Below are 16209 nucleotides of genomic sequence, written 5' to 3' on the forward strand. Positions count from 1 at the left end.
AAGTACGGCTGTCCTAGGCCGTTTGTTTACTGTGCTTGTTGGTGTAACTTTAAAATTAAAACAGTACAATATATTGAATATATATATATATATATTTTTTTTTTATTTAAGCAGTAAAGTCTTTAAGTATTATATAGCGTATATATCTTTAAAAGTGATGGATCAAGACATTGCAACACCCATGTACAAATTGGAGAGTCTCTCTGATCATTTAGCACAGTTAAAGAGAGAACTAAACGCCCAGGAATCACTATGTGGTGATACTGATCTAAAATATACAGAGAACATTAATAGTTTACGTGAGCTGAGAAGGCAATTCATTTCCCAAATGTGTTCACTTATTTTCCTGGCAGAATTTGTGAAGCATGAACAGGATTTAGTACCAGAAGAAGAGTTTACCTCCAATATTGACCAACTGGGCGCTTTATCTAAGCCAGAAATGAAATTATACGCCGCGGTAAAAATTCGAAATAAAAATATAATGAGAGCACTGGATGAGGCTGAAGAAATTTGCAGCCAGTTCCAGGACTGGCAGGAATTCCATTTAGACATAATGAGTAGGAAGAATGAACTGATAAAAGTGGTGGATGTATTGAAGGTTAAATCGGATATTTTTATGACAGAAAATATTAATGAGGAAAAAGCAAAAGTCATCCTCCGAGAGCAAGAGAAGAAGATTATAAGGTTGGAAGATGAAATTGCCAACTGTTTACATCACGATGTTATTTCCCCATTTGAGAAAATTACCTATGAAGAAGTAGATGCATTATTGTCATTGGGTGAAATTAGAAAACACAAGGCACATGTCCAATCTCACCAAGACATGGAAATGTCAGCTGTTATTAATTTTGGTCACCTTCAAGTAGTAGACAATCAATCAACATGTAAAATACTGGAGGTGTTTTATGAACATGATGATTGTGTACGGTCAAGTGTAATGGTGCGACTTACATACAATAAGCAAAGTGATAATCAACCTTCTAAAATATCAGTGACAAACTGCCCAGTTGAAGTGAATGATATATTAGGCTTGGATATTCAATCGTTTTTATCACAACTTCAGCTTCGTTTGAACCAAATTGAATGAAACATTGTTTTTGTTGTTAATCTGTTTCTTTTTTTGATAACCTGCTGTAGTGCTGTAGTATATCTTATATATGATTAGTTGATTACAATACCATTTTCCAGCCCAGCACGTACATGTGGGAGAGAAAAGCCATACAAATGATACAATACCACTACTTTCTGTTTTATATAGCTGAAGTTTTTCATGTTGTAGGATTTAGACCAGTTGCCCAATTATCCCAATACCATTTTTACACTTTTTTGAAATTTGTGTCCAGTGTCTTAATGGTTACTTAGCGGTATCATTACTAATAGCTTATTGGCTTTAATAAAACGTCTTTTGTGTTATAAGAAATAACAGGATTGTCAAATATAAAGAAAATTGATTAAGACGGACTGGTCAGACTGAAAATGTCTTCCCCAATCCATGTTCATGTGCAAGACAACACACCCCTGCATGTGCATGTGAAGAAACCAAAGAAAGGAGAAATTTCAAAACAAGTAATTAAAACAGAATAGTTCATTATGGTTTTGTTAAAATTCCAGCATAAACACGCGTCACCAAGTCTCTAAACATGTCCACTGGGCTACAGGCAGGCGCGTTAACCACCTGTCTGTTAATCCAAAATGTGTCATTTATATAAATGTTGATAAAATCACAAATGAATCAATTGCCAAAAGATCTCTTTTTCACTCGTATAAGCTTTAGGTTTACAATATTTTGTGATTCCTTTTTGAAGGCTGTTGGGCCTAGGCACCAATTTGGCAAGTTGCAACATAAGCTATTTTTTAGGATCTATTTTTTAAGTTGCGTATTACTTCACTTTGGCAACATGTTCAGTTTCAATTGCTGGTTCATTATTAATGTGTTTAATATATGTTGCAGCAGTATTACACTTTTTTGACTTTCCATTATTTACCATAGAGCACACTTCATTTAAAAAGTGGAAATGATCGTCACAGTGTTCGACCTGGCCCGAGAGGTCGAAGGAAAGACATTAGTGGGCCTTGGGTTCCTGCTCCTGGGAAAACAAGTACTAGGGATAAAGTGAACAAGAATTATAAATGGGAGGTGTGTTTATGCATTGTTTCAGTTAAAGTTACTCACTGTATTATTTAAATATAAATAACATTTTTGGATACCCAATTCTATATAAGTTATTCATGTTTTTTTTATTCAATATTCTGTTATACGTCCTGTAGTGTGGCTACCCTTGTCACCCTGGTTTTATTTCTATTTTTATGTTTCAATCCAATTTTAGTCCGGAGGTTCCCAGCTTGAAGTAAATCAACCTCGACTTGATTTAAAGATCCACCCCAGTGATTCTGCTCCTCTGAGAGCAAGCGATCTATCCACAGAAGAAGACAATCGTTTGCGACAACATCTATCCGAATATGAGCAGAAGATTGACAACCTAATGGCTGAAGTAGGAACACTAAAAAATGAGGTAGACACCATTTTATATAATATTCCGGTATGCAGTCAGGATATGGTTACAAATCCACTTAATCCACTACTAAAACTAGTTCTGTAAAACAATTTAATTTACGAAACTCTTTTTTTTAGCCATTTATATATAATATATATATATATATCATTTTTTAATTCCATGAAAAATGGCAAATAATCTGTTGCAGGCAGCTGATATAAGTTTAGAGATTTCAAAAAATGCGGAGAAAAAGCAGAAGTGTACGTCTTGCAAAACAGCACAGAAGGAAATAAATAATTATCACGCTGGTTGTAGTAATGAGTTGGATGAACCTAACCCAACAGACAGGAGAGTCAAGAAAGCATTAAGTCGACTTGTGAAGTCCGCAAAATCAGAAAATATTGCACAAAAGTTTAAAGTTCCCTTTTCAAAAAACATCAACCTAAGAGTTGAGCATGGTAATGGAGATGCTGCGGTGTATATTGACAGGTAGAACATAGAAATGAAATCAGTGAAATATAATATATATATATATATATATATTGTTTTGGGTTGTGAAAAATTTAAACTTATTTGTATTTTAGTTCTCGTAGAAAAAACAGTAATGACAGAACTATGAATGACTTGTTGGAAAATCTGCCAGATAGAATGTCATACAGTAAGGTATTACCATTATATTTGCTTGCAAAGGATATTAATCGTTTAATAGTTAGTGTTAGGTCATAGTGAAGGTAATGTTGTTCAGGTTTCATTCAGAGAACCCATACATAGTTACAGTGATGATATATTGGAAAGTAATTCAAAAGAATTAGAAGGTTGTTGTGTAGAAGAGATAGAAAAAAATGCGTATAAGGAGTGGGTGAATACTTCACCAAAAGACGAGGTGCATAAGTATATGATAAAAGTATTTTATACATTTCAAAACCACAAATTCAACCACCTAATTAAAAAATATATGCTGTGCAACAATGCATAGGTTTTCCATATTAATCATGCCAAACTAATTTTTTGTAAATTTTCTTCATTAGGTTAAAAACTAAAAAAAGTTGAGTGACAATTTTTCGTTTGAGAAATTCCATTTGTTGTTACACGGCTTATTTTTATAACTTTGGTTAAATTTGTGGTTTTAAAAGCATTTTTTTAAAAGCCGATTTGTTGTTTGAAACTATGGTGGTATATTTAGATAATATTAAAGCATTTCCATGTATGCATAAATTTTGATTTTTTGTTGGTATGTTCTTTAATTTGAAACTTGTATTGGTATAAATAATTCAAAACTGACAATAGTTGTATACGTGGCTAAGTGATAGGCCGTTGTTATCGGGATAACTAAAGTTTGTTTGTCAGCTTTCAACTTTTTTAAACCCCTGTGGAAATTTGAAAAACATAAATCATTTTGTTAAGATTGTTTTCAGTCATAGTTTTGATTTATTTGTTAAAAATTTAGGTAGAATATTTATAAATATGTAGTTAACTTTATATATATATATATTTTAAAAGGCTGAAATGAAGAAAATTGAGCAAGAATTGGAGGAGAAAGAAGAACAATTAGAAGCTTCACATGCTGTAAGTTGTTTGCATTTAAATTTTTTGGGAGTTTAATAACGACGCGTGGTGTGGGTTCTGACATAAAATGTTGGTTCACCGCAAAGTCAGCTAATTTATCTTTAAATATTCAAGTAAAATAGGAACTAACTACCAATCGTGAATTGTGAACAAGGAATCAGAACTTATGATTGCGCAACATATTAAATCAATGAATCACAAAAAAAATTGTTGCATTCTTGTATATTACGTTGAAAGGTATTGTGACAATATAATGAGTAATAATGTGGGACAAGAGGCTAAATTGCTAAGATCTGGTTTAAACCTCTGAATTTGCATTCCTGTTTAGCATGTAGCTTTTACTTTAACTAACTTTCTTCTGCAATCTAAAATTAAAACATATATAAATAATAAAATTAACATTTTTTTTGATATATTCATAAAGAAGAAGCATTCGTTATATCAAATCCAAAATAAAATTTGATTTTTCTTTAGTAGTTTCGAAGCTTTCTTATGGGAAATCCAATGCATTTTCTAAACAGCCAATTATTTTTACTGGCAACGTGAGATCTGATGCCTGAGCTCGCTGTGTACTTTTAAGAGACCAGATATTAAACCGGATATAGATTAACCGACATCGTGGCAAACTTATTTTATTGTGTTAACACTGTTAAGAAAAAAATAACGCATAAATTGTGATATTCGCAATAGTATCAAGAAAAAAGAAGCTGTTTAGTATAAAAAATATAACAAACACACAATCGGAAAAGTTGCTTTATATGAAACTTTTGTGGTGTAAGAGGGGCATCAAACAAAAATAAAAAAAATTGTGTATGGATGAGAAATATCGCATAAAAAATACCTGCTGACTTAACAAATTTTAATATTTAAAATACTTATCTTGCACGTATATATTTTAAAAACAAATATTGTATATGGTTGTATCCTGACCAATACAGGCACTTGAAACAAGAGAGAAAGCTTTACAATATATGGCAAAGGAATGTGAAGAAACAGAAAAGGAAAATTTAAGACTTCGTAAAAGCGTGGACAAACTGAATGACAGTTTGTAAGTTTTGACTGTTTAATAATATTCTTTGCAGGCAGATATTTTATGCAGCATATTATTAGTACAAACAGTACCGTGCAATGACATTGTCTTTTTCTTAGAAATTTGCATACGTAAATTTGCATACGTGCTTCAAGTGAAGACTTGTGTAATCTTTGTCATTTAGTATTGGTCTAGATTTAAGAGATACTTCACAAAAGAAAATTTAAATGCGATGACAGACAAGGGGTTAACACGTTATGTCAAAAACAAATATTAAAAAAATAAATTATTGTGACTAATGTTAATTGACTATTTGACTACACCGCCACTTCAATACTTTTGGTTTTGTCCAGCACTGCATTAAATAATAATAATAAAGTTGATTAGCTTCAATATGTAGTGGCCTTCATATTATACATAGTAAACCTCCCAAATAAATATAAAGTCAAGTGATGCAAAAATCTTCCTTAGGTTTAATATACTTTCTAATCTAATACATACAGACACAAACCAGATGAAGTTCCAACAAAACAAGATCTGTTGCTTCGTAAACTGGTAGAAGTTGAAGTGATTGGTGTGGAAGCTGCAAAGCAAGTTGCTGCATTACGTGATGTGGTTAATAGACTTAAATATGTGAGAAGTTTTCTGCAAATATTATTTAAAGCTTGGCAGTAACAGTGTGTTGTTACCGCAATAGTGCAAAATGTGTATACTGGATAGATATTATATAAATCTATATATGGGTCATCATGACGACATGTATTGAATGTCCAATCGCTATCGCGTAGATCAATGTTAGGGCAGATGTTTTACAATAAAGTACAGTGTTCCTGACTGCCAGTCTACATATATATATTACAAATATTAGATTCTTGGTCCAAAATTTGGTCTGTGTCACCTAAAAAAAGGGGAAATGTATGCAGTAGGTTGTTTAAATTTGTAACACTTTGAACTATTTTAATACTTACAGGAAAAGAGGTTGTCTCATTCTGAGGTGAACTTGGTTGCCAAACACAGAGAACTTTTGTTACAGAAATTTGATGAATTTGAAGCCAGTAATCGAGCTACAAGGAGATTGTTACAAACAGAACACAAGGTTTAACTTTTTCAATACACATACTATTTACATGATTCTATTTTATTCGGGTAAAATGCTATAGCAAGGGAGGGGGGGCTGAGGTTTAATGTGGTTTATTACCCCAACTGAATTGATATTGATATTTTTCATTGGTGCACAACTTCTAAGGAATGACAAAATATTTCTCTTGTTTATATATGTATAGCCTAGGCCTATTTAATTGCTGCTAGTATTATAAGTGTGAAAGAGGCCATTGTACTACAATTGCCAAAAGGTCTATTCTATGTGGGTAAGGTCCTTGTCCGGGCCCTGGGATATATGCCAGACTTGGCCCATTACCTCAACACTCAGTTTGCCTATTTTAGGGCTTTCATGCAACCAGTGCAACTCTGTTATGGACTCCATTTATTTAGTGGCATTGTCTTGGACTAAGTCTCAACTCATTTCCTCAACTTTGCAACAACTGCATTGCTGTCAGGGGTGTATTATGTCGCAGAACGTTTTTCTTTGTGTGCTTACAAGATAACAAATTTCGCACAACTTTGTAAAAGTGGCCTATAATTTGGACAACCCACTAGTGCAGGGGTTCCCAAACCGCGGCCCGCAGGAGCAAAATAAATGGCCCTCAGAGGACTTCAAAATTACTGATTGCATACGTTCACAAATAAACATATTACTTTAAAAAATCGTCTAAAAATGTTTTATTGATTTCTGTAATAATTTACATTGTCTTTGTTACGTCACAAAAATGATTATGACTCTCACAGCATCAGCCAACCTTATACGCTTGTTACTCTGGTATAGGGGTTATATCGCGACATGATTCACCAAAAATACTGTGAAACTTTGTCTTTTACTCCGCAAGTACATAGTTTAATCTGTTCTAGAAGCCATGTTTATTACCAGCATATGTGCCGAACTTTCTGACCTAACTAACAGTATTCGTTATAACCAAATTTTGGCCAATACACAAGTCGCGTCGCCAATATAGCAAGGAAAACCTTGCCCAACGCATAATTATGATTTCACATAATGGCCTGCGATAAAATAGGTTTGGGAACCCCTGCACTAGTGTATTGCCTTAATCATACCCTTTGATTATGATACATTTGTCTAAGCCTTGAGCCACAGCTTCGAACTCAATAGATCTATTCACACTTATACTTTTTTGCTTCCAGACTTTATCGGATGTTCAAAGATTGGAGGAGCAGCGTGACATCCTAATGCGGAAGATGGCGGACACAGATTCTGAGATTCTACATCTGCGATCCGAAGTCATCCAAAAGAAAACAGATGCAGAACAACTGGAGGCTCAGGTTGGTATCTTGATTGTGGATCAATGAATGTAACTTATCTATCTCGTGTGCCAAAGCAATGGCAGTCACTACCAGTTATCCTATATGTTACTTTTATAACGGTGCCTTGGTCCGCGAAGCTGCTTTAACGGCCAGTCACAGGGCCTTACTGTTGTACTCTGCTATAAGCTACACTAAATACGACTTAAACACAAAAAACATGTAATTTAATAAAAAATGCATCAAAACGAATTACATTAAAATAGACTTAACTGTTACACCACATTGGTGACAACAACTCGACTGGATACAGCTTTCCCTCAACGATTCGTTACAAGAGTTCACAATAAATACAACCTTTTACCGACACAGTAGAACGAGAACTGCCTGATACACCAACAACTGGAAGAAGGAAAAGTCGCGGGGCGTGCCACAACACATGCAACAATTAGACTAACAACGAGAAAGTAGCGGAAATGTTAAAACAAGTGTGCGTTGTGTGTAAATAATAGTGATAAGAAACGCAAAATAATAAGTCTACAAATAGTAATAGGGAAACAAAAGAACACAAATAGTGCGAAGAAACACAGCCAAAGCTCAACTAACCGATAATACAAATTCCACATGAACAATAAAAACAGTGCGGGGCCAATCTCTTGTGTTAAACCCAGAACATCACCTATATATGTAACTTTGTGCAATGTCATACAAAACTATATGACGTTTTGAATGTATGTAACTTACTTTATCCTCGCGTGGCCGGAAAACGACAGTCGTTATCACACGGGTTTAACACCTCGTGCCAGCTTACGAGTTACCATGTATGTTACTTTGTGGGTAATTATTTTTTTGGGGATTTTTTCTTTTTTTATGTATTTCTGATAATTTAGACAACCCATTAGTAACCACTGGGTTGGAGCAATTGCCGTTAAGTGTCTTGCCCAAGGACACATACGCCCAGAATGGTAGCAGCATCGTGCCTTGAACCCATTACCTCTAGGTTACAGGCAGGCGCGCTAACCACTATACCACGGCGCCGGCCTAAATAGTTTTGCTAGGGAAATTAAAAAACAATTTTTGTCATAAGAAATTAGAAATAAAATTTTAATATTCTTCAGCATTTTAGAAACTAGAAATGATTCAAATTAAGTAATTTTTTTTTTGGGAAATCCTATGCATTATGCCATGGTCAATTTTTTTTTTACTCCAGCAGTTGAATTTGCGGATTAAAACTCATTTTCTTTAAAAAGGTATTTAGATTTTGAAACTTTAATGGTCCCCTCAAATCACAGTACCCTCAGATGAAACTTTGATGGTGCCCTCAGAATCTTTTTTTTGTTGGTATGCCCTTTTAAGAATTATATTTAACACTTATTTTGCAGAAACTGTTTTACACATGTAAAAAAGGTGTAAAATTATTCAAATATATAAATGTTTTTATACACCCGAATTTAATTTCCAAGGTACACGAAGAGAAGAACCACGCTCGTACATTAAACGAGTTGAACAAATCGGTCGACGCAACTCGTGCCCATCTACAACGTGAACTTCGTGCAAAGGAAATGGAGAATAATCGACTTCATGTTCAACTTAAAGTAAGGAATTGAGAATTGTAACTAAATTATCACAATGATAACATTATAAGATAAATGTAATTGCATTCTAAAACAATCAGTTGCTAATCTATTAAGTAAAGTTCAAAAACACAACTACATAGTTAAGTAAACTCGAAAACACAACTACATAGTTTGAAAGTAACCTACGTGAAAAACAAACAGTTAGACGAAGTCAAAAACAAACTAAATGCATATATCAACTTAACTACAGTATGGAAAACTGAGTAACGTAGCCAATAGAAATAAAGCAAGAAATTCGCAATGTAAATTACAAGGCGGGGTGCTCGGTACCTGATTTAACAGCTCTGGAATGCATTATGTTGCAAGAGCATAATTCACTACACAGTACACATATTATATATGTGTAGGGATGTATTAATTAAATGCGTTGACATACTATATAGATTCGATGACATACCTTACCTATCACCTACCATTGTTAAGCAAATACCCTTTACTTTGTTATCATGCAGGCGTCTAACCAGTGAGCCATGTCACTGAACACCTGTATAGAATAAAAATACAAAACAAGGGAAAAAAATCTTATATAATAATGATCCAGAGTATAGAGCGGGACACGGATGCAATTCGCCATGAAGCGCAAGAGATGACTGGTGCCGCTCGACAGGAACGTGAGGCAGTTACTCGTGAGAAGGAGGTATTGAAGAAAGCAACTCGGGCCCAGAAAAGTCGAGCTGATAAAGCGGAAGAAGCTTTAAAGATTACAGAGTCACGTTTGGATGATCGGGAGCGAAAGTTGGATGAAGCAAGATCACAAGCTGATGCATGGAGAGAGAGGTGGAGATCAGGAGATAAGTGTTGTTGCTCTTCAACATCACTTTGTTGTTTCGGTTATAGTTTGATAACATTGTTTTGTATAAAAATGATGTTGAACGTTGGAATATATAACAAGTGTGAAAATCTAAATAAATATTGTTTGTTATTGTAATTTTAAGACCCCACCCATATAAAATAGATTCACACACTGCTTTACCGTGTATTGTCCAACTAAACCAAAATTTGTTGCATGTTAGGATATTTACAAAAAAAAGGAAAAAAAATGTTTTAACCTTTAGATACCAGAGAGCTAATGAAGAGAAGATTGTGTTGGACGATCATGTTAATTCACTATCAAAGAAAAATAATGATCTTGAATCAACTATTCGCACGAATGAGATATTATCCAAGAGTAAAGGGGATGATATGAGACAACGTATTGAACAGTGGGTCGACTTAAAATTATTATGTTTCAATAAGGTGAAACGGATTTATTAAAGATTGTTTGTTTTGTAAGCCTAAAAATTGAATAGAGTGAAAAAGTGTTAAAAAAGTGAAGGTTGATAGTTGCTTAAATTGATTTTAAGTGCTTGACTTCGGACTCCGAAAATTTCATATTTTTTTTAAAACTTTCAGATTGACTTCTGAAAACCATACATACCGATCCAATGCTGAAAGAAGCAAGAATGAAATGATGGTGGCTGAGGAAAGAGCAAGGATCGCTCAGAAAGAGGTTGCAGGGCTAAAAGCAGATGCAAGGCAGCAAGATTCTGTCATTGCTGACCTGAGAGGTCAACTTCGGAAAGCAAAAAATGAAGCAGAGGAGGTGAATATGCCTGGGTGAATTCTGATATAAAGCCCAAGTCCCAGTGTGTGCATCTCTGTAGGACTACACCCCTCGCCCAAATAGTATATAATTATTGATCTGACTTTGTGATTAAATCCCTTCTTCCTAGGCACTCCTCACAGCAGAGAGAGTGGAGCGCAACTCACGTAGGATGCGTGAAGATGGTAGCAGTGAGATTGAAAGGGTAAAGGAACAAATGTTAGACAGGATGAAAGATCTTCAACCTCTTCCTGAGTTACTTAAGGTTGGATGATAGCACCAGTTTTAAAATATCCATTTGATTTCATCTTTAAATACCCAGTTTTGCCTAAAATAGTTCCCTCCTTTCTTGTGCCTCTTTGCACCACTGATTGCAATTAATGTCTTTTATTGTTTCAGGAAACTGAGATGAAGTTGCAAGATACTCAAGAGAAACTTCATGTCTTTGAACAAAGATCAGCAGATCAAACAAAAGTCATTGCAGATATGACCAACAAGGTAGGATGATTGATCCTTACTTTGCATTTATATCCACATAGTTACATATGGGATTGTCTGGCGCCGTGGCTGAGTGGTTTTGTCACCTGCATCGAAAACCAAAGTGCTCCCGGTGCTATGCTCGACGCGGTACTGCGTAAGTGACTTTGGGGAAGACACTTAACGAACATTGCTCCAACCTAGCGGTCACTAATAGGTCTTTCTGGGTGTTGGGGTAATGGGCCAAATCTGGCCTAAATCCAAGGTCCTTGACAAGGACCTCACCCAGAAAGAATAAAAAATACATATGTGATTACTTTTAAGTACGAGGTGTATGAAACAAAACACTGTATTGGTGTGTTATAACGGCTGTTTCTGACCTGCCATGCAAAGAGAGGATAAACACTAATTTTTTATTAAGATAAAAAAAATTGAGTAGGTATCCAGTAACGCATATGGGCTTTGTTTTTAAGTAAGTGATTGTAAATAATTAAAACCAAGCCTATTTTAAACATTTTGTTGCAGGCTGAAGATTATTTAAATGAAACAGCGATGCTTCGTCAACGGATCGCTGCTCTTTCCGATGAAAATCGTGCCCTGGAAGCTCGAATGGATATTATGCATGTGAAGTTAGACGATCGTGATACAAGGGTGAAAGAAAGTGTCATGGATACCGTGAATAAAGATGAACGTATTCAAATTTTACAGGTTAATTATAGCTGATTTTTTTTATTAAGGTAGCTTCTGTCATGGTATGTGGGCATGTGGCTAAACTCTGAAGTTTTTTCTCAGCTTAAAGTGGAGGAGCTGACACATGAAAGAAACAGCTTGAAGCGACAGTTAGAAGCTGCTGTTGCCGACCATAGAAAAACAGTGACTGCACAGTCAGAAAAGGCAACAATTCGAGTAAGATGTTTTACTGATAAAATCATGAATACCTCAATACCATAATGCATTATATGTGCGACGCATAACCCCCATAAAGTATTTCTGCAGCTGGATAGTAATTGGATACCTTTAACACGCGAATTGCTATTAGTCCAACTTAACATCTTTATCTAGTGTACTAAATAAATTTTTCCCCACATAAGTTATGCTGATATTTAAACTTGAAGGACCAAGCTGCTCAGTCTCGTATCGTTGATCTTGAAACGCAAATAACACGATTGAAAACCGATGTTGCTTCGGTGAAACGACAGAAAGAAGATGTAAGATTTGTTCGAATATTTTAAATCACATTATAGTTTGGTTAATATCTGGCTTGCATCTCTTGTAACACAAAAGTTTTGGTTGGTTGGATGAATGATTGTAACTTACTTACCCTTGTGTCAAGGGAAATTAGTTATAACACGAGTGGGCACAAGGTGTATGAAATAATGTAATGTAACCTAATTTATCCTTGCGTGGCCAGAAAACAACAGTCATTATCACACAGGTTTAACACCTCATGCCAGCTTACGAGTTATCATGTATGTTACTTTGCGGGTAATTATTTTTGGGGGGATTTTTTCTTTTTTTTGTGTATGGCTGATAATTTGGACAATCCATTAGTGACCACTAGGTTGGAACAATTGCCCATAGGGTTCTTACCTAAGGACACATACGCCCACAGTGGTACCAGTGTTAAGCCTTGTGAAACCATTGCCTCTAGGTTACAGGCAGGCGTGATAACCACTATGCCCTGGTGCCGGTATAGAACACTTGTGGTATAACAACTGCCTTTCCCCGCCACGCAAAAATAAAAAAAGTTACAATTAATTCAAGTAATCAATATAACAGGCGGATCGGCGCAACCAGAGTAAACTGCAGGACATTCGAGATCGATTAGAACAATCAGAATCAACCAACAGATCAATGAGAAATTACGTTAACTTCCTTAAAACTTCGTACAACAATGTGTTTGGGGGCGATACGTCTCTTACATTAACCCCTGTCCGTGTCCGACCTGGTGCTTCATCTCATTCACCCTTATGATTTCAACAGTGGTTTAGTTGTAGCGTGCATATGCAACACCTGATGTTTTTAAGTTACTGAGGTTTATGGAGTGCCAGGATTTAATATTTTTAAACTGTAAAAATGGCAAGAAAACCTTAAAATATTGCAATATCTCTAGTAGACACAACACGGCACAATTTTGTATTATGTTAGCAGTAGTCCCACTAGTTTAATTTATGATATACATCACTAGTAATATCCTTTATACACATCACATTATCTTCATGATTTAGATTTTTTAAAATCCAATGACTATTGTAATGTAACAATGCAGTGTGGAAATATGCACAGCTATATTTTAACACAAGCTCGCTTTGATTTTTATATAACTTGAAACATTCTGGCTTTTATACGGACAAGTGTTAATATGGCATAGATGCATTTTTATGCAAAATAGCTTTGTATTTCAAAATATAAAAATAAATTTTATATAAAAGTTACAGGTCTCTCATTGCTTTGACGAACCAATCTGGTAGAAAACAAAACTCTTTAGAATCTGACACTTCATATAAAATATATTGTTCTTGTGGTCTGTATTTTAACAGTGCAACTTTACTGACACTATGAGCATTAGTGTCTTGGCTCATTTCTTTTATGAACTGCAAGATATTGTCAAGAAACACCAGGCAAGTCTGACTGTTCCAAGCATCAGTTTTGGATGGAAGTTCTAACGTTTTAAAATCGCACAATTCAGTGACAAACCCTCTGTCATCACGGAAGCCACAGGTTATTTGAGGAACACCTGCTAAAAATGATTGTGCCCACCATTTTCGTGCCTAAAAATACAATTTCTCTGTTAAACTTTATAATTTAAATTTGTTTAGAAATGATGAAAATTATGCCTCGCTCAATAGGCACATGACTAAACATGACCATTGGCTTATTAATGGTATTTAGCAGATCCCACTGGGACCGTACCGTCCCAATATCAGTTCTAAAACCAAACTATATTGCCCATGCATACCCTTTTTACAGAAGTGATGTACAATGGCTTTAGCCATGTGCAGTGGCGTACCAAGATAAAACAAAAAGAAAGGAGTAAAAGTTATTGTGTTGTGTGGTCAAAATGTCAATTTACCTCTGAAGTGGTCGGTCATTATGTGCATAAACATAGACACCAAGGTTGGTATTCTTGTCTAAAGTTAGCTCTCAACTAAAATTTAGTCCTGTATTTACCTGATTAGTGGCTGTACTAAATCCTGTTAATGACTGTAATAAGTTAAAAAAGCAGGCGTCAAAAATTTAATGAACTAAAATTTAGTCCTGTATTTACCTGATTAGTGGCTGTACTAAATCCTGTTAATGACTGTAATAAGTTAAAAAAGCAGGCGTCAAAAATTTAATGATTATATATATATATATATATATATATATTATATATAAGTTTTGATCAAGGAGCTAAAAATAAAATTTAAAATAGGTGGCTATGAGTTTAGTTAGTAGACAAGAACACCACTTCTGTCCAATAAAGATTGTCATTATCCAGTTACTCTGATATAAACAAGTTCGTTTACTCACCTTAAATTTGTAGAAACTGTTTTCTTGTCTAAATGAATCAAACATTCGACTTGTTTTTAACTCGACATACGAGTCCGGGGCAAAAACAACTTCAACTGGTAAACAACAATCTACCTCTGCCCCATAGATTAAGCTGTGTCGACTATTAAGTCTTGACCGCAACACTGAGCAAAATGCTGTATTAGTGTTTGTTACTGTCTGTTTGCTTTCCATAAGGTTTTTGGGCTTGAGGTTTTGACCTGGTTTGGGAAAATTTCCAGTCATATAACCCTCAAAACGAACACCCCAATAGGTCATTAATCTTTCGCGTTCGCTTAAATTTGCACGTTTGGCCATTGCTTCAACAGTTTCAACCTCACTGATGTAAATTGTTTTTCCCATCTTCTGTATGGCCATTTCCCAGCCTTCACGCTTTTCAAATGGGGTGCACATCATTTTTGAAAGGTGTCCCCTCCAGAGAACAAAGTCAGGATAAGCTCCAATTACATTAGTCTTATTAGCCCGGCGCTCGTCAGTAACGAAACGGTTTTTATTCAAAAGCAACCAATGCAGCATGTTATCCAGTTTTTCTTTTACATTTTCATCCCTTTTAATAAATCGATCTGTGTTATAACCATCATTTAAGTCCAGGGTGTAAAGCAGTCTGTTGTTTCTGACTGGTGGACAGAAGCACGACATTGCGGACCTATCGTGATGAAATTTTCGCTCCGCGTCCAAAGAGAAACGTCCAGCTTCAGTTGGCTTACGAAGAAAGCATTCTTCTGGATTCTGACATTGTAGAAGCTGTTTAACAGATGGCATAACGGGTATTTATTTTCTCTTTAGGTGCTAATGAGGTAGGGTGCTAGAGACCAAGGTGACCCTAGAATACAGATACGGCTATTTTCGATACCTTCTAGGCTACCACTGCTACCACAAACCTGCGCCATTAGCGGTAGGCACAGAAATAAAAAAGAATAGAACGCGCATCTCTAATGTCGGTAAAGGAGAGAGCATGATACACTCTCTCTTTTCACGACTCGTTCCCGTTTACTATAGTAGTCAATGGAAGCCAGGGCGTTTTATGTAGTTTTTCTTCATTTATTGACTTAATTTAAGTTTATAGGGAAAAATAACTATTTCCAAACATATATATATTTCTAACAAACCGTTTGTTTGAACGTTTTTAATTAAATTTATAAAATAATTAGTGTTAACCTACCAAAAACTAAACTGGCCAGGTGCTAGTGAGGAATCCTCCCCCCCTTGCCTATAGAAAAAAACGAGAGACTAAAAAAGAAAAAAAGAAAATCATTAGACCGTAACGGAATTTCCCCATAAAAATCATATATTAGTAAATATATCATATATTATTAAATATCCCGGGTTATGGTACACCACCAATATTGCTATTTTAGCCTTACTATAACTCGAGATATTAAATTTCAAAGAGAAATAGTTTCTTTCATTCGGCGGGGGGAGTCGACTTCACTAGGTGCAGCGACGATGGAATCGGTCTATGAATAATACGCTAAAAGTGGGGGTTGCGAAAATATT

The 16209-nt window shown here is 35.2% G+C and overlaps 4 protein-coding genes across 4 annotated transcripts; 3 read left to right on the forward strand and 1 right to left on the reverse strand.

Annotated features, from left to right (window-relative positions):
• The first annotated feature begins 53 nt into the window (after positions 1-53).
• On the forward strand, positions 54-1417 carry LOC100179342. Its single transcript, XM_002126607.3, has one exon. It carries the CDS (start codon positions 158-160, stop codon positions 1085-1087), a length of 930 nt encoding a protein of 309 aa, XP_002126643.1. The 5' UTR covers positions 54-157; the 3' UTR covers positions 1088-1417.
• Positions 1404-13595, forward strand: LOC100185604 (outer dense fiber protein 2-like). Its single transcript, XM_002126674.4, has 18 exons — positions 1404-1566; positions 1991-2137; positions 2328-2513; positions 3996-4061; positions 5000-5109; positions 5595-5724; positions 6062-6187; positions 7348-7485; positions 8928-9059; positions 9643-9878; positions 10157-10303; positions 10494-10683; positions 10814-10948; positions 11083-11181; positions 11686-11868; positions 11953-12066; positions 12276-12368; positions 12940-13595. The coding sequence occupies exons 1-18, from the start codon at positions 1477-1479 to the stop codon at positions 13132-13134; spliced, it is 2517 nt and encodes an 838-aa protein (XP_002126710.1). The 5' UTR covers positions 1404-1476; the 3' UTR covers positions 13135-13595.
• LOC113475583 lies at positions 2542-3970 on the forward strand. The gene is made up of 3 exons (XM_026839857.1): positions 2542-2984; positions 3080-3158; positions 3241-3970. Exons 1-3 carry the CDS (start codon positions 2683-2685, stop codon positions 3469-3471), a joined length of 612 nt encoding a protein of 203 aa, XP_026695658.1. The 5' UTR covers positions 2542-2682; the 3' UTR covers positions 3472-3970.
• LOC100183246 (decapping and exoribonuclease protein) lies at positions 13269-15571 on the reverse strand. Its single transcript, XM_002126801.4, has 2 exons — positions 14674-15571; positions 13269-13931 (listed from the first exon to the last, which is right to left on the reverse strand). The coding sequence occupies exons 1-2, from the start codon at positions 15472-15474 to the stop codon at positions 13593-13595; spliced, it is 1140 nt and encodes a 379-aa protein (XP_002126837.1). The 5' UTR covers positions 15475-15571; the 3' UTR covers positions 13269-13592.
• Positions 15572-16209: the final 638 nt, after the last annotated feature.

Source organism: Ciona intestinalis, unplaced genomic scaffold (genome assembly GCF_000224145.3).
Source record: "Ciona intestinalis unplaced genomic scaffold, KH HT001060.1, whole genome shotgun sequence".
Taxonomy (NCBI): Eukaryota; Metazoa; Chordata; class Ascidiacea; order Phlebobranchia; family Cionidae; genus Ciona; species Ciona intestinalis.